The sequence below is a fragment of the Lotus japonicus genome, chromosome 5, assembly GCF_012489685.1.
Source record: "Lotus japonicus ecotype B-129 chromosome 5, LjGifu_v1.2".
In the NCBI taxonomy this organism is placed as follows: domain Eukaryota; kingdom Viridiplantae; phylum Streptophyta; class Magnoliopsida; order Fabales; family Fabaceae; genus Lotus; species Lotus japonicus.
In genome coordinates, this window is record NC_080045.1 from 6,843,104 (window position 1) to 6,862,312 (window position 19,209).

Sequence of the window (19,209 nt, forward strand, 5' to 3'; positions counted from 1 at the left end):
TCATAAGGTAATGTGTGCGTGTATTTTTTCATTTATATATTGCTCAATCCTTATTTTTCTATCAAATATGTGAGATATTTTTATTGACACGTATAGTTATATACTCTAACATCACATGAAGCATTAGTTTGTACAGTGATATATAATTCATATCCCTCATGTGACTTTTACTGTAGTTTCAAATGCACATATTCAAATTAAATAAGTGAAAATCAAGAGCTAGCGCCTAGCAGAAGCTAAAAGGACATACATTGTGTTTCTACAACCCTTTCTGGCTGAAGCTTTAAATTCCAAATGTTAGTTCAAACAGTAAACAAGGAATTGCATATGGTGAAAGAAAGAGCACATGATAATGATGACTAACAAAAAATGGTTGCTAGAATCTTGAGAAGAGTTTTAACAGAGAATAAAAATATTTTTGTAAAGTAATATTCATTTAGCAAGCATAAAGGGTACAATCAATGGCATTGACAATACCAATACCAACATGATGAAACAAGAAAAATCAATAAATCAAAAATAGAAGACTCCAAAGTTGCATTGATCAATCCCATTAGAATTGGAATGGTGGTAGAATCCAAAACGTAGGTGACAAGGGATTGAAAGGGCAATGTTGAATAAATCTTCCCTCCTTTACCCTTAAATCAAATGGGTCATGAAGATAAGTACTTGGTAAGCCATCATCATAATCATTCGTGTAGTAAATTGAATCCTTTTGCAAACAATTAGAGAAGTAAGAAGATGACACAGCTGTTGAATCACAATCACCTACAAACAAAACATTATCTCCCAAATTCTCCAGTTTCAATGTTTGCAAAACCTCCCCATTTTGAGCATCTAGTTCCAACTTATATACGTCAAACCTCTCAATAACAATGTCCCTAACATCACTGTTGAGTTGAATATCCAAAATTCTTCTCACAATCCATAAGTCTCCTTCTAATGATTTCACAAGATAGCCTCGATCAGACACATGATTTGTTAGATGATAATTATCTTCATAGAAAATATTTGGAACTATCCTTTCTCTTCCAGAAGGGTCATCCAAATAATGGAGATTGAATGACACAATGTCATCCATTCTACATGCAACATATGCTAGACCTTTATAAAATGTAATATCTGTGTAGTAGCAGTCCAAATCATCATCATCATCCTCTACATGAGTCCAATTTTTTTGACCTGCTCTTATGATTGCAAAACAAGAATGATCATTGCGAATTGCAGCAACCATATAATCATTCGGGTCTGTTAAGGGGTCAACAGACAAAACAACCTTATTTACATTGTTTTCATAGAATTCCGCTAGAGGATTTAAGGGTGGCAGAACAATGGGAGCTACGTTCTTAAAAGGATTGATTAGAGTTATGTCATATTTACCATCTTCCATGAGTGCTAGCCAACCATGGCTAGAGCCACAAATCTTCTTATTGGAAATCAATGGCAATGGCAATGATAATGACGATGGCAGGTACACTTTATTACCTGGAATACCATATAAACTTCTTTTTGTGGGAATCATTAGCATGGGCAACACATTAGTTCTGAATTGCTGATTTTGATGGTTAAGCTTTGCAACTGAGCACCAATTCCTGCACACCACACTGAACGACACATGATTTATTCGTTCTTTCAACTTGTTTAGAATCAAATCAAGAGCGGCCGCTTCTAAATATGCCCAATCTCGCTTCATATTGGAGCGAGGTGAAGGAAGAAGTGAAAAAACAATGACTTTGGAGAGACTGTGCAAGTCTCTTATTTTGCAGCGCGTATTTAAATTAATCTTTTTTTTAGGTTTAACAACGCATGTGAGGTAACCTGTTTAATCGGGTGTGGTAAATGCCAACAGTTTCTTGAAGAAAAATTAGAGAAATTATATTTAATATGGTATTTAATAAATGTCATTATTTCGTCTAAAATTTCAAGAAAATTTGATTACTACATGATCAAATGCAATCTTTTTATTAGAATATTTAGTTACAAGAAATTAAAAAAAATCCATTATTTGAATTATAATCATTGATTCTCGTAAAATCACATTATACGTTCTTTTTATGAAGGTCTATCCTTTTATATTGTCACATTTGGCTTTTGTGTTTTTGGTAAACAGCTAAAAGAAAACCAAAAAGCAGGAACCACCAACTAACATCTCAGGAACTAAGTGTCGCAGTAGTCCTCAGTCAACGCCCCTGCCACAGACGCAGGAGGGTGATCCACCACCACTAGCCCTGCAGTGCCTCTCGCCCCGCCCTTCGCAAGGACGTCCACCACGGAATTCTCCTCACTAAGAATATGGTTCAGCACCACCTCCCAATCCTTCCGAAGAAGCCTCTGAATAAAGCTCAAGACAGATGCATGTCAATGAAACATCCCCTCTCGCTTCTGCAGCAACGAGAGAGCAAGCATGGAGTCTGTGTGAACACGCACGCGACAGCCACGCTCCCAGCAAAGATGTAAACCATGAAGAATGGCAACAAGCTCCGCCTTCACAATCTCTGCCGTACCAATATAGCCACAATTATGGTTGTTTCGTTGGTGAAGGAATCTTAACATCCTCGCACAACAATTGATCATAGTCCAGACAAACATTCACTACACAACTCTCGACCAACATATCCAATACGTAGAGAGAAGGAAACTCATTCACAATTATATCAAAACTTTAAGTATTTCTATCGTACAAATCTTCAAACTATATTGAAATAATTCATTTTAACTTCAAACTATATTGAACTTTTATCTTGGTTGGAAATTCTGCTTTACTTCTTCCATATTTCAAACAATCTAGCTTTTAACTCATTTGATTCAACATGATCAACTATAGATCTTTCAAAAGCAGCCCCCCAAACATGTCTCACTGGTCACTTCTAGTCTTAAATTTCCAGTCAATTCTCTATAACTAAACACACCAAAAAATACGTGTTACCCTTGTATGAAAAGCATACTTTTAAGAGCTGCAACTCCAATAATCATTGTATACCCATAGTATACCCAACAACTAAACAGGGCATTATGCACAATTCTTAGTTCAGCTTAGTCGTGTTTCTTACTTGATCCGATAATGATAATCATTAATCACAGATAAAAATAATGCTACATCAAATTGATATATATGTGACTTTCTTGACCTTCAATTGATGTTAAACATTTGATTATTCAAGCTTATCCTGCTTTTATGACTGGTCTCCTTTCCTTCTTCATTTCGACAAGCTTTCCTTCTACTCATTTCAGCATACATTTCCTCTATCATTGGTTTCCATAGCCGAACACGGGCATTTATAAACCAGTTCGATACCTAGTCCACCAACATGAAGATAGCTCAAAGCAATATCAATCAATCAAGAATAACAAGATGTTTAACAACTTTTTTTTCCCTAAAAATCTTCATAGCATATTGTTCATCTCCAAACTGATAAAAGGATCAATGTATGTACGTATAATCGCTTAAATAAGTTTGTGGTCACTCAATTTACATATACTGGCTTAAATAATTTTCACTAATTTTTACAGTTCTAATCCTTCCTTTTAAGGATAATTTTGATTTTGGTTCCCACAGTTAATATCTTGTTAACAAACACATGTAAATCTCCACTTCCACGTGCACTAGTCTATGCAATTCAACTTTAGGAACTTCGGATTAGGTGTAACTCTACCCTAAGAACTAGTTCAGGAGTTAGTATTGTTCTACCAATAATGTGAGACTTCTCAACACCCCCTCATGCCTAAGACTTGATATTGGGAGAGCAAAATTTGCAAGACTAAATACCTGCGGGTGACCAATGTTTGGGTAGCTGAATCTACGGATCCATGAGTCTATCATACCATCTTAGAATTCGAATTAAGTCTACCTCTACCACAAAAGCTTGCCCAAGGATGAGGATTGCTCTACTCCATACAAGAACTTATTTGGCCATATACCTAATCAATGTGTGACTTCTATCAACACTTTGTCTGGAAGTGTGAATTTTATTTATATAACTTGATTGCAAAATAGGTCATATAGAATTATTTTGAACATGAGACAATGGTGATACGACCTTTTGTTAGCTACATCATATTGAAATATTACCAAAACTGAAATTATCAGTAAAGGTAGACTAAAGCCATAAAATTTAAATAGTGGAGATTAAAAGTAAAACTAAATCTGAATATAAAATGAGGACTTATTAAAGCCATAAATATTTGAAATCAGAGTAATATGTACCTGACTCCTTGTCAACCCACTTTTTACAGCAAGCAAATGCTTCTCTGCTTCTTTGGGATACCTGAAATCCATCACATCAAATTTAAAAACATAAGCATATGAGGCTATCTCCATTCACAACTTCTATCATTGTCTTAAATTATGTGCATGTTTGGATTCAAGGAGGAAAACCATGGTGAAGCCAAAAATCAAGGTCGACAAAAGCGACTTCCCTTAGCTTTCGAGAATGTTCACTATGATTTTGGCCATTTCCACCGTGTATCCAATATATTGTACAAAGAGTGCAGAAACTCACGGATGAAGGAAATTCTGAAACATCCAAGCACGTAGAACTGAGACAGATCTTTCTGGCAAGCCCCTTTGGGGCCTCCATAACTGATCTTTTCTTTTCAACTGTTGGAGAGCCCATTGCTTCTGAACAAATGAAGTTTCCATAGACCATTCCTTCTCCTCTTCAGAGCATGACATGTTGAAATTGGACCCCATGGCAAGAATTTGAGTGCTAATCCTCTCTCTCAAGTCCTTGTATAGGAGAGAGATTGTTTGAAGAGCAAAATGTGCATGTATGTGTGGGTCCAGCTCAGTAGCAGCATGGAATGCAGATACAACGGTATGTACCTCATCCAAACACTGACTATATCTATTGTCCACCTGGGTAAAGAAACGGATTATTATCAGCATGTTAGGATTAAAACTTCAATGTAAGATAGCATGTTTGGACAATTTTTTTTTTCATCAGAATCTACTCACATAACTTCTCACCATAATTGATTTTCGTTTCATAATCAATAGAAGGATTTCCAAAAATACACTTAATTCAACATCTCCAACTCCAAATTTGATTTCTAGACTATCAATAATATCCCTCATAATTTGGTTTTAGTTCGGGCTCAATGGTGTAGCGTAATCCATAGCAGACCTTACTTAATAGAAAAGACTTTTGTTGTAGTTGTTGTTTCCTAAACAAGTAGTAGATTTTTTCCTGTCCATAAATTTTATTTGGAGAATTGAAACTGCAAAGTGAATAATATTAGGATGAAAACTATGAGTGAATAATATTAGGATATAAGCTTACATATATTTCATCGTGGATGTTTGGAAATACTTATATAGTTTATTCTAAAGTTAAAATCAATTCTGGCGAGAAATTAAGTGATTCCAAGAAAAGTCGATTCAAACATGCTATTGAATTAACTTCTCTTTTCTCAGAGTCAATTCTAGCATCCAAAAACTACTCACAAAAGCTTCAACCTGATATAGATTGTCTTCATAATCAATTATAAAGGGATTCCAAACATGCACAATTCAACTTCTCCAAATTTGTGATCTAGACTGTTGTGCTAAACATGTGCTAATAATTTTTTACATCTATAAATTTTATTTGAACTGAAAACTAGTAGAATATAGCACATTTCATCTCTAATTCTACCAGGATGATAATTAATAACTGATTTTACTAAAGCCAAATGAGTGTAAGAGGCAGCACTTCACCAGTTGTAGAAGCATCAGCAGTTGAGATTTGATTGATTCAGCAGCTTGTCCTTGCAATGGAGAATCTGCATTGTGATTTGTTGCTATCCTTCTCTTGGGTGTGAACGCTGAAGTTGATTTATTACCTCCTCTAACACCAGCAGCTGAATAATTTACCTCTTCTAAATTTTCAAATGAATATGTTGCAATCTGAACAAGTATCTCCTGAATTCCAGAAAGGTATCTTGATCCAAGAATTGCCGGTGAAAACTGAAATCTTCCATTAGAATCCATACTCATACTAACTTCCATACTGTTGCCTGATGATGTTCCATTCATACTATGAGTCAAGTCAGAGCACTGACCTGTGGTTGGAGACGATGAAGCAAGGCTTAATGATAGCTCATTACTACAATTAGACGAGTTATAAGCATGATTAGCCAAGTTTGCAACATTTGATGATGACCATCCATTCGGTTCTATGTTTCCTATGGATGAATAAGGCAGTAACCCAGTAAGATCAGCCTCTGAAGCTTTCAGAAACTTGTTAAAAATCCATCTACCATTACTGGGTGCTTCATCATAGCCACTACTACAAAAATTTGCAGACAAAGGGTTTGAGGAATCTTGCCAATTATTGAAAACCAATGGTCCTGATACCTCCAAAGATGCAGAATTTTCTAAGTTTTCTTGAAGACCAATTCTAGCAGGAACTGAAGCACAAGAAATTGGCCTTCCTCCAGCTAAATGATCCTCAAAGTCACTGTTACCAGTGGGATTTGAGGCATCTAGCATAAAAGTCATCCCTTGTGATGTAGCAAATGAATTGGAATTAGCAATAGTAACTGGATTTATGAAGCTACCATCTAATTGGGCATTACTTATATGTTCAGTTTGCTCTCCAGAAAGTATTGGAATCCCATTTATGATGTGGCTTTGGCTATTGAGGTCAAATGAACAGCAATAGATGAGTGGCTTTGGGATGAGGTGCTGTGTGATATTATCTTCAATGCAAGTAGAATTTTGGTCAGCCATGTCCAATGGATCACTAAACATAGCATTCTCCATTGATATAACAATTAGTAAACGTAACAAGAGGCTCTTGGTACTTCAATGGCCTCTAAGAACAGCACTCTTCAAGAATGGCATGATCACTCTGTTTGAATTCCTGGTAACCTGGACCAGTAGAATCTAGTTAACCCCTTTCTAAGAATAAGTATCTATATCTCTTAAAGAAAATAGACAAATCAAGACAGTTAACTGCTACAACCAAGGGAAAAAATAAGGCAGTGCATATTTGAGAATCATTCTACCATTGATTCTGAAACAAAAATCAATTCTAGGAACAAACTTATGTGAGTAGTTTCTTGACACAGAATTAATTGTGAGGAAATAGAATACAATCCAAAGATGCTAATAGTAGATAGTAATGTGACATGTAAATAAATTGAGCATCATTTCAAAGTTATGTAGACCACCATATGGGACATTACTTTAAACAACAGAAATCTTCCAAATATTTGATAACTTCTTAGCAGGATATGCAGTATCTCTCAAAGAACCAAGAATAACAAAAAGGAACAACGAAAAAGCAACATTGCCTGTTTCAAGTTCAAAAGATTATATGATCATCATCAAATTTGACATTGTCACAATAACCAAAAGTATAAGCACAATAGAAAAAATCACAGCTACTAATTTATTTGAAAACAAGAATAAGAAGAATCAGAACTCACTCATTCCGAGATTGTGCAAAGCATACTAAAAAACAAAGATTAACAATGAAAAAGTAGCATTCTTGTTTTAAGCTCCAATGTTTAAGCATTCTTGTTTTAACCAAAAGAAGGAAAAACTTATGTTCACACTTCAATCTCACATCCGCTTATGAGATAAAAAAGAAATGAAATAAATGATAACTGATATGATAAGAAAATAAGAGAGTTATAGGAAGAGAGAGTGAGAGGAAGCCGAAACTAGATAGAAAACAAATATGAGTAAAATGAATCAAAATGAAGAAGCACAATGGTAAAGATCATAGTCATAGCTACTAATTTGTTTGAAAACAAGAATAAGAAGCAAATCAAAATCAGAACTCACTAATTGCCATCTTGTGCAAAGCATGCTAAACAAGGGTATTGTCAAAAGCTTGCATTGACCCCCTTTTGCATGAACAGCAGGAATACTTTTAGTCAAGTATCCAATACCCAAAACTGATTAACTTCCATTTTTGCAGATCCCATCAAGATTCATTGTATAGCCTTCCTCTCTCAACTCCTAAACTCACACAAAACTCAACATTTAACTGTCTTCACTTGACACTTGTAAATAAAAAACCACCTTCTCAAGTAGTTAAACAGGGAAAATGAGTTACACTAAAAAGAAGGAACTAAGCTTAAGCAAAGCTATGCTATGCACCTACCAATGGCTATGCATGAGGAGTGTTGAGAGATAAATGAAAAAGTAGGCTTTAAATTGAGATAGATGAAGGTAGAAGAGCCACAACAGAGTAAAAACAAACAAAAAGAGAGAAAAGTGAGAGTAGTATTTGATGGTGCAGTGCAGTGCCACTCATTTCTGTTTCAGGCATTGCCGGGCCCATCAGTTTTTGCTTTCTCTCTGATCTCTTTTGTCCTCCTACTATCATCTGCATCACTGCAATCACTGCAACCAAAATATCTGGACTCTGCTCTGTTCAAACTTCTGTTCATGGCAGTCTGAGACTCAATGACATTTATCACAGAAAAAGTCCCTTGCTTTTTTAGCTATTTTGAAACAAGTTGCTATTGCTGAATAGAAACAAAAGAGTTTAATTCTTGAATTTCTGTGTTGTACTCAATCTGAATATACATTTAATTCGACAACATGAAATTTTATTTTTTTATTCATGCTAAATTTTACATGCAAAGTTGTAAAATCTTTTTATTTTTTATAAAAAAAGGTTTGTGTAAATTTAAATTCCGTTACCATTACAAACAAGAGGCGTATCCAGGATTTTCTTGTTGGGCGGCGAAATATAAGATTAAAAAAATCTTCATTGAATATTATATAAACTTTAAATTATAAAAGATTATTTAAATACAACTATTCGTTCTTTTATAGTACTAAATTTAGCTATTATTATATCAACATAAAATGTTTCACCCATTTCTTTTTCGATATATACAACTAATAAATTTATAAGAAGATCATCTTCAATTTTGTTACAAAACTAAAGTCTTAACAACTTTCATTGCATAAAAATATCGCTTTGTAGATGTTGTTGAAATAGGGAATGTCAAAAAAGACGTAGCAATCTATCAACAAGTGGAAATATTGTTGTTTTTCCAGTTTCAACTAACTTCTGATAATACTCGGATAAATTGGAATTTTTTCCTAAATTACGATCTCGGGAAACATCTAAATGATAATGTCTTAGTTGGAACGACAAAATTCTCTTTTCTAACTCGAAAAAATCATCTGCATAAAACTTCTCAACAAGCTTACATATTTTCTAATTACCAAATGATTTAAAATTTTCCTTAGGATCTAAAGCTGAACTAAGTATGAGAAGTTTCACTACCTCTACATTAAATCTTCCATTTAATTCATATAGTTGTAAATCAATTGTAGAATTAAATACATCTATCCTATAAGGATGTTCCATATCTCCACCTTATTTCTTATAACGACTATTACTCATAAAATAAGGGGTTTTCATGTCAGGAACTTTAACTTGATGAGTATCACAAAATGTTATAACATTTTCTATATAAAAATACCTATAGTAAGTGAACATTTCAAAATTCTTGGGGGGCGATGACCCTTGCCTGCCCCTACATAGATACGCCCCTGATTACAAACTATAGAAAGATTAGCAGGAACACACAACCTTTTAATGTGTAATAGTCCATCATGACCAATTGAACCAATAAGTTATGAGATTAATTTCTATGCACTGACGTCATTCAATTGTATCCTTTCATTTCCTATTTTACATAACATTAAATTTAAAATTAATTATGATCTAATAAAATGGAGGGATGTGATTGCATGATAGTGTAAAACTTATTTACATTGTCAGTGCATAGAAATTAATCACATAAATTATATGTGTTTAGATTCTCATTAAGCTCAACATAAATCAACTTTAAAATTAACGTGTTAAAATTATATTTATTTAATTCACATTTAATCATCATGACAAACTCTAATTTTTTTTGAAACATGTGAAATCATATTGATGTCAGCTCGACCGTTAAAACAAACATGCAATTAGTGAATAAGAATAACTCATAGATCATTAAATAGTATAGACATTTCATGACAACTTTTTTTACTTATATCAATTTGTATCTCTCTAAAGCTCTGCACCATTTAAGTGCACATTAATCTTTACTCATTAGGAAATTCTAACATCTGTATTGATATTATAAAATGTGTGAGATTGCAAATTGTGTTGGTATAAAGCCAAGCCAAACATACAATCAGAAGGAGTAAAGAAATGTCAAGCTTTCTCTTCAGAATGTAACTAGTAAAAGAACAAGGAAATTGACGTGTGAAGTAGATAGAGAGAGAAAGGAACACTGTGACTGTGATGGCTAATAAGATTATGTAGTTATAGGCTTTGTAGCTGTGTACTTTATTATTTATCTTGAGGGTAGCCAGACAGAGAGATTTAAAAGGATGATGTAAGCAACAAGGAAAAAATGACGAAGAATAGTTGTATGAAAGGTCCCACATCGATCCATCAGGATTTTGTTGCAGCAAATCGAGTGCACTCGATCATCAGGGCGTGCTTGCATGGCCAGTCTAACCCTATCGATCTATGGCTATGAGATAATCATGGCGGATAATTATGATAACTAGAACTAGAAGCTCCTCTTGTGTTCGTTGTGGAAAGTGAAAACAGTAGTAACAGTTACCTTGGATTTTGGTTTGTGTTCTAGATCATAGATTGCCATCTCTCATCATGTTGTTGTTAAGGAAAATGTTGGCTACAAACTCCCCCACCTCTTCATATCTTAAAATTTAAGAGGGAAGGAAAGTGAAACTTGTGATATGATAAGGTAAAAATAAATTATAAGAGAGGATGTGTGAATCTATCATAACTCATATTGTTAGTGTTCTTAGACCTTTGTTAAGTAAGGCAATAAATTGTGATATTCAACATACATAAGAGGAGTTTTTAACACTTTTTACGATATTTTCTCTTTAATTATTTAAAATTCATACATGATTCATTAAATTACATGATCCTCATTCTCAATTTAGTAAGATTTATATGAATTTTAATTAGTGGATTATGATTCTTTCAATTAAAAAAAACTTTACCATATCAAATGTCATCATTTCACTATCAATTTATGTGTTTAAGAATTAAAATAATATTAAATTAATAGTGAGATGATAGATGAGACTTGACAAAATTAATTTTTCTTACAATATACAATCTCGATTTGTAGACTACAAAATAATATTTGTACCTACTAATACCACTTTTTTAGTTTAATTGTTCTCACAATTTTAACCCAAATGGAAGGTCAAAAGCACTACACCGAAAAATATTTTACAGTGTTTATTTTTTGCATTTTTAAAATGCTTATAGAGTATTGTAGCATTGTAGCATGAGTCTTTTTAGTACTGTCCAACACTATTCTTAAAGTGTTGTAGAACAATAAATAATTATTCACACGTGGAAAGAAGTGGAGGAGGAAAAAGATGAGAAGAAAAGAAAAAGTAAGAGGGAAAAATATAAAATGTAATAGATGATAAGAGGAGAGATATAAAAATAAAAATAGGTGAAAATGAAGTGTATAAAAAATAAAGTGTGTATATATCATTATCGGTTGCAGAACATAAGACATCCTACGGTGTTTATTCTTATGAAGTGCATGTGGAAGTACAAAAATATACTACAACATATTTTTGGAAGAAGCGTGGTAGAATATAACATGCTAAAGTTAATTCAGTGAAAACATTTTAAAATAATTGTATGTATGTTTTTAAAGCGTTTCAATTAATAAGTGTTTAATAGAGATGTCGTATAAATTTTTTTGGCATGTGAGGTATGCCAAGAGTGTGCTCTTATTAATCAAATTCTTGATCTAGATGGTTAAAGAATCACTTTTTACTATTGTGATCGGCACTTACTCAGGTACCAATAACACCTTTTGACTTTATCTTTTTTCCACATATCATCATATATTACATTAGTTATCTATCCATCTTTTATTCTTCATCTTCAAAGACGGCAGAAAAAAACACCTTCAGATAGGCGAGACGCTAATGACATGTTTGGTAGACTAGCGAAGACTCACTCTTAAAAATGAGTCTCAATAAATCTCTAAAAAAAGGATTACCCACCAACTCAGATTTTACTCGATATAAAGTGATTCAAACCCTCTACTTATGACGAGGTGAAAAATAAACTCGAAACCTATAACCAATTTATCCATCTTTTCTAGCTTGATCTCTATATTTAAGTGTTTATGCTCTACACCATAATGGTGTATACCAAACATTGTTGAATTACATAGTACCACAGGCATATTTCTATATAAATAAATTTAATAACCTAATAATAACATTTATGATAAATTGTGAAGTTTTTAACAATATTGTGATGGGTAGGATGTGGCAGTTGGTTGATAATTCACTTGGAGTTGTTGATCAATGCATGATTTATGCACATTATTCGTGATGTGCTGAGGTTGATTAGGTTACCTTTGTGTATCATTTTGATGACTTACTTGAGTTCTAACCTCTTACACTTGTTTGAATTTTTAGTGGAATAGTGCTTAATTCTTCATTTTTACCTTCTATAACCTTTTGCACTATAATATGTTGAATCTAGAGGTATAATAGTCGGAGTGAGGGAAATAATATGTCATTGGAAAGCTAGAAGAGTATTTCACAAAGTTTATGTTGATCTTGCTCCACGGTTGAATCACTCTCAAACTTGTTCAAAATCTAGTTGCAAGTTTGTTGCCCTGAAACTTGTGAGTTGAACAGTCTGAACTAAAATAATCATATCTTGAGCTACATAACTCAAATTGGACACGGTTTGAAGCCATGCAAAGCTAACTTAAAGGGCTTAAACTTTCATGAAGATCATAAGAGAAGAATAGATTATTTAATGGATCCCGTAAAAGTCTGAAACTGACTAACGTTGTAGCACGCGCATTATTAGGCCAACTGAATATTGGATTGCTTACTTCTATTGGGCTCGGACCTGTGTGTTTAAGAAGGGCAGAAGATGCCTAATTTGGAGCTAGTTTTTCATATAAATATTAGTGTTTTAGTCTGGGGTAAACACTAACAGAAATCTCAACCTAGCTTTCAGAGGAAGCTCAAGGAAGAAGAAGAAGCTCAAATTGTATTGAATCTATTGAAAATGAATATTCATAATACAAAGTGTTTATGCTAAACTCTATTTATATAGTAAACTATTAACTAACAGTAGTTATAACTATCCTAACAAACTTTGACAGCTGGAATGAACTAACTACTAACTATTACAAATGAGTCCTTGCACTTTTGCTTCTATGCTATACTGGTCCTTGATCTCTAGTATTTTCACACCCTCCCACAAGCTGGAGGTCGAAAGATATCCACCATAGCAAGTTTGGCTACAAACCCTTGAAAAACCCGTGGCTGGAGTGCCTTCGTAAAAACATCTGCTACTTGCAGAGCTGTAGGAATAGGCTTGAGAACTTCAGCTTGTAATTTCTCTCGAACCACATGGCAATCAATGTCCAGATGCTTTGTTCTCTCATGAAAAACAGGATTGGCTGCAATGTGAAGGGCACTTTGATTATCACAAAATAAAATTGGTTTTTGATCACAAGTGATTTTGAGATCCTGCAGAAGATATAACAACTACTGAAGCTCACAGGTAGCATAAGCTAGTGCTCTATATTCTGCTTCACTAGAGGATCTATGTAACGCCCCAATTTCTCAACTGAGGAATCACATTAGTAACCTAACAAAGTCTAAGGACTATTCTGCAATCCCTAAAAATCCAAGGGTAATTTTTTTCTGAAAAACAACTAAACACTTCGGCTAAAAGGTTGGAACATGTCATAACTTTATTTCAATAACCTGTTTCCCGATATATAATAATAATAGCTTACAACACCATAAGTAAAGTTCAGAATAAACATGCGCACTTTAACAGTGGCGGAAGCAAGGCTTTAATAACAGAGTTCTCCTAAAGAAAGGGAGGCTCAAACATAAACCACAAGAAGAGAAGCAAAGCTGCTTCTCGCACCTCTACCCCACTGCTTACGACTCGATCTCCAACTCGAACAGCTAAGCTTCGGCGGAAGGATCTCCATCGCCTAATAGCGTTAAGCGCCCAAACAACAAGTAGCAAATAGAAAGGGTTAACTCCATGCAATTACCATGTATAAAAGAGAAAATCATGCTATTCAAATTTAATGACCTAGCATGGTAAATGAACTAGCAATTTAACTCAAATTAGGTGACAACTCATCCTATCGAATCATGAAATCAAATCACATATTTAACAGAATTAGACATATCAGCATATCAGTAAATTCAACGATATGATTTTAGAACAGATACCAACAAAACTTAACAACATAAACTTACTCATGAATCAATAACTTAACAGCATAGGTTAATTCAGATAACATTATCTTCAGCAATATAATATCAAATCAGATATCAACAATCTTCAACAATATAACAACAAATCCAGATATCAATAATCCGCAATAATGTAAATCAAACTAGATATCAACAACCTCAACAATATAGCATCAAATCAGATATCGACATCCTCAGCAATACAACATCAAATCAGATAGCAATAACCAACAATATGAGTCAATCAATAACGTCTCAAAAGATGGGACGATGATAGGACCACACCTCCTCATCGCCACTTAGCGTCTCACAAGACGGGACAATGATAGGCCACACCTCCTCATCGCCACTTAACGTCACAATGGACGGGACAATCATAGGACCACGCCTCTTGATCGCCACTCATAACGCCACGAAGGCCACACAGTACAATCCAACAACGCATATACACAAATATGTATCAACAATTTCAAATCCAATAATCAAGACAAAATAACTCTATGTTACTCTTAAGATCAACAAGCATACGTCAACTCAACTCAATGACAGAAACCAGTAAACGGCCGAAGCCTCTCAGAAAACGGAGACACACGTCTCAATAAATTTACTCGGCCGAAGCCTTCAGAAAACATTTAGCACAGCCTCAGAAACAGTCAATATAAGCAAGCATACAACATTGCAAGCATAATAATCATAATCATCTGCCAATCAATATAAACATCTTCATCTCAAACGCATGCAATGCGATAAAAGCAGGCAGGACTCAAAGACACGCTAAAACTGAGTTACCCTTACCTTCGTGAGTAGAAGTTGGGCACGGAAGTTGTGAACCTAGAACAAGGAAACACAATCATCAACACAAGCCCTACTAGAAGTAACACTATCTAATAACGCTAATCGAAACCGGAAAGAAAGCTTTTAAAGCTTCAGAGTTCCTCTTAAGGCACGAATTGACAACAGAACTTCGTTCGCTAAAACGAGCATAACTCGAGCTACAGAACTCGGAATGACACGAAACCAGCGCCAAAATTTCAACAATCGAAAGAGCTACGCAAAGGTTCAGGTCATAGAGACCCAAAAATTATTTTTGGACACGGTACCCTAAGCAATAGGTTTCGGCCACTATGTAAAATAGGGTTTCCGAACTTTTTCTTCGATCTAAATCGATTCCTAGGTATTCTTAGGCGATACCTAGGCCAGGGAAACTCTCAGAAAAATTATCGAATCGAAAACTGTCGCAGGGGTATTTTGGTCAATATTTTTAGCTCGGAAACTCAAAATCAGAATTTCGAAAAACAAATTAGATGGGGTCGATACCAACGACGATTATGACGACTAATCCTACTAACGCTAAGCTTAGTCGAGAGTTTTTGATTCAAAAAGCGGAACCTTTGTTAGAAATGGGTATTTTGAGCAAAATCGAAACTCGGCGGCCTTTCGGCGACATTCGACAAAATGTAATCCGCTAAACATGCTCAGGGGCACATAGAGAATAAGTTTAGACACTAAAATCAAGTTATTTGGACAGTTTTACCAAAAAGCTCAAAACTTGGAGCACAGAAAGACATAACAAAAAGCGACGGAATTTAAGATCAGAAGAAAGAAATAACATCAGTACCTTGAGGCCTACGCGTAGCAACGAACAGAGCAACGATCAGGCAAGAACCGGAAAAAACTCTTCCTCCTTTCTCCCTCAAGCTCACCCACGGCCAACAAAAAAAATGAAAAGGATGGTGTATTTTTTTTGAGTTTTTGAAGTCCTATTTATAGGAAATTGAAAACGTGAGAAAATGATTATTTCGCGATTTCGATTTTTCCTACTGATTCCAACGTATTTTAGACACGATATTCTTCCCGCTGAATCTTCTAATTCTTCAAAGAAATATCAGTATGATTTTTTGTTTTCGAGTCTTGTTTTTTAATGTTTACCGGCTTAAAATGCACTTTATGATTTTGACCTCGGATGCAGAAACTTCCTTCTGAAGAAAGATTTGGAACGTCGATTAGAGTGGGCGTAAGCGTGTGGAATCTTCATCTGAAGCTCCGAATAGAAAAAGTCTTCCTCGACCGTTCATTTTAGGGTTCTTGAACTATCAGGGTTTTAGTTTCGGCAAACTTCCGATGATTGGAATCGGACGTTCGTAGATCCTAGGGTTTCACCTTGAAACGCTTGTTATATAAGGATTAAGAGAAGTTCTAACATTTCTCTGAAGATTTTTGGAATTTATTCCTATAGTGTTCCAAGGGTGGAAGATTTTTGAAATTAATTCCTATAGTGTTCCAAGGGTGGAAGATCTTTGGAATTAATCTTTTCCTAAGGTTCTTGTCATAGGTTTAAGCGAATACTGCTTGCGTCATAAGTTCCGTCGATTCGAATCTTGTCCTTAACCTTCTCGTGAAATATCTTCTCCATACATTTATTCCATTTAATAAACGTTTATCCAGCTTCCTTACTTCACGTTTCGTCGAACTTATTCGTGAATCTGAAATTTCACTAATTTATTCTAAGCTTAAAAACTTGGGTCTTACAATCTAGATACAGTAGCTTGCTTCTTGGCTTTCCAAGAAATTAAAGACCTTCCAATGTAGAAACAATAGCTTGAGATAGATCTCCTTGTATCTGGACGGCCTGCCCAATCAGCATCTGAATACCCTTGAATATTAATAGTGGAATTTCTGGGAAACAATAATCTCAATCCTGGTGAAGCCTTCAATTATCTGAGAACCCTTTGTGCAGCTTTGAAATGCCCAGCCATAGGATTGTTCATGAATTGACTAATTTGTTGTGTGGCATGAGAAATATCAGGCCTGATAGTGGTGAGATATAAGAGCCTGCCCACTAGTCTTCTATAGGCAGCTGGATCTTCATATGGCTCTCCTTGATTCATAGCTAATCTAACAGAAGGGTCAAGTGGAGTAGTAACCGGCTTACTACCTAAATTTCCTGTTTCTTGAAGTAGATCAAGACAATACTTTCTCTGACAAAGAGAAATCCCAGAAGTGGAATGAGCAACTTCAAGACCAAGGAAATATTTCAGTACTCCTAAATCCTTGATTCCAAATGCCTGATGAAGAGAATCATTGACTGACTGAAATTCTCTCATGGCGTTACCAAACAGAATCACATCATCCACATATACTAATAAGCCTGTGAAATTTGTGTTTTGAAACTTGACAAAAAGAAAGTGATCTGATGCAGTTTGAGTAAAACCAAGACCTTGTAGATGAGAAGACAACTTTTCATACCATTTTCTGCTAGCTTGTTTAAGTCCATAAAAGGACTTTGTTGGTAAATCCGCAAGTGTACGAATCCACCCGGTTTTAATTATCGAACCACAGGGATTGTGAGTGACTAAATTCAGTTTAAGCTTTGAGTATGAATGTTTGTATTATTGAAACAAAGAAATGTCGAAGTAGTAATAAGGAAAATGAAAAATAAAGAGACAATTCAGAAAAATAACATGCTTTGGGTTCTTGTTCAACTAGTCAATTTAAGCACATCATTCTAAGCACATGAACTCATGGATCTCTCCTTGATGATATAGCCTAGTTACTCACTTATTGATTCCTCACATAAGCAATTCTCTCATACTAAAAGCTAAGCTCAATTCCTTGTGTACTTAGTCATTTATATGAGGTTTTAGATCATGCAATTTCAGGCCATCAAACCCCAACCCTTCCTCTATTCCTAGTAGCAAGTATAGAAGGGGTAATCCCAAATCAGTTCCCTAATCTATAACAAACTTCCGTTCTGATTATAGAATAGCAAAAAGCAAGCATGCATACAAACTTAGATTGATATTCAGAAAATGGGATTCAAGGAAAGAAGAAGAACATGTGGGAAAGAACTTAAGATTATAACTCAAATATAAAAAGTCTTACAAAGAAATCCAAAGCAAAAGAAGAGAGATTAGCCAAGCATGAGCCATGCTTGGCTAAGAACCTGAATTACAAGCTTGGAAGCCTTCTCTCACTCTCCTAGATGATCCTCTACCTCTGAATTTTACAAAGTATCAAAAAATTACAAAAGAAAATGACTAAAATCCTATTTATAGGCAAAATTCCCGAGTTTGGGCTGTTCTGGGCGCTCAGGCGCCAATTCAGAGCGCCTGAGCGCCAATTGCATGCCCAAAACATGCTTTCTGGAGCTAATTGGAGCCTAGGCGCCCATTCCCAGCGCCTAGGCGCTTAAGCTCGTCTGAAAAAGACTTTTTGACTTTTGAAACTCCTCTTTTCAATCCTCTTTAAGTTCTTCATCAATTCCACGCTTCTTGGCCTTCTTTCTCCTTCAGTTTCTGCTCTCCAAACCTAACCAACAAGTCAAGGAAGATTCTAGAAGCTCCAAGAGCTCATTAGCACAAGAGGTCCTTCATAAAACACAACAAAAGCATGCAAGTCCTAAACTTTACTTAAAATGCAAGAAAACTACCTATAAAACTACTAAATTACCAAAACAAAATAAAGACTAAAGAAAAGAATAAAAATGCATGAGAATGCATGAAACACTACATGAGACACAAGAAAAAGACTCAAAACCTACAAGGAAAAACCCTAAAAACATCATATAAACCCGGGTCGTCAGACTTCAACAATTTACAGACTTGATTTGGTTTTTCTGAGTAAACTCCAGCAGGTATGCTCATGTATACATCTTCATCAAGAGTGCCATGTAAGAAAGCATTGTCTACATCAAGTTGATGTAGGGGCCAATTTTGTGCAGCAGCCAAAGCCAAGATTACTCTCATTGTTGTTAACTTTGCCGCTGGAGAGAATGTATCAAAATAATCCAAACCTTCAATCTGATTGTACCCTTTTGCTACTAATCGAGCTTTGTATCTTGCTAGAGTACCATATGCATTCCTCTTTATTTTGTAAACCCATTTACTACCTATTGGCTTAATTCCAGCAGGTAAGTCTTCTAGTTGCCAGGTTTCATTCTTCTCTAG

At 34.9% G+C, this 19,209-nt stretch overlaps 2 protein-coding genes across 2 annotated transcripts; both read right to left on the reverse strand.

Moving 5' to 3' along the window:
• Positions 1–553: 553 nt before the first annotated feature.
• LOC130718994 (putative F-box protein At3g25750) lies at positions 554–1,835 on the reverse strand. Its single transcript, XM_057569647.1, has one exon. The coding sequence runs from the start codon at positions 1,691–1,693 to the stop codon at positions 554–556; it is 1,140 nt and encodes a 379-aa protein (XP_057425630.1). The 5' UTR covers positions 1,694–1,835.
• A 1,093-nt stretch (positions 1,836–2,928) lies between these two features.
• LOC130721489 (homeobox protein ATH1-like) lies at positions 2,929–8,388 on the reverse strand. Its single transcript, XM_057572289.1, has 5 exons — positions 7,772–8,388; positions 5,696–6,850; positions 4,500–4,855; positions 4,205–4,265; positions 2,929–3,295 (listed from the first exon to the last, which is right to left on the reverse strand). Exons 2-5 carry the CDS (start codon positions 6,740–6,742, stop codon positions 3,131–3,133), a joined length of 1,629 nt encoding a protein of 542 aa, XP_057428272.1. The 5' UTR covers positions 6,743–6,850; positions 7,772–8,388; the 3' UTR covers positions 2,929–3,130.
• Between the last annotated feature and the right edge of the window lie 10,821 nt (positions 8,389–19,209).

Coding starts and splice junctions, on each gene's coding strand:
- LOC130718994 (XM_057569647.1), bottom strand. CDS start 1,693: ATGAAGCGAGATTGGGCATATTTAGAAGCGGCCGCTCTTGATTTGATT.
- LOC130721489 (XM_057572289.1), bottom strand. CDS start 6,742: ATGGAGAATGCTATGTTTAGTGATCCATTGGACATGGCTGACCAAAAT. Junction 4,856..5,695: donor TGCTGATGCTTCTACAACTG/GTGAAGTGCTGC, acceptor TTCTTTACCCAG/GTGGACAATAGATATAGTCA. Junction 4,266..4,499: donor TTTCAGAATTTCCTTCATCC/GTGAGTTTCTGC, acceptor GATGGATTTCAG/GTATCCCAAAGAAGCAGAGA.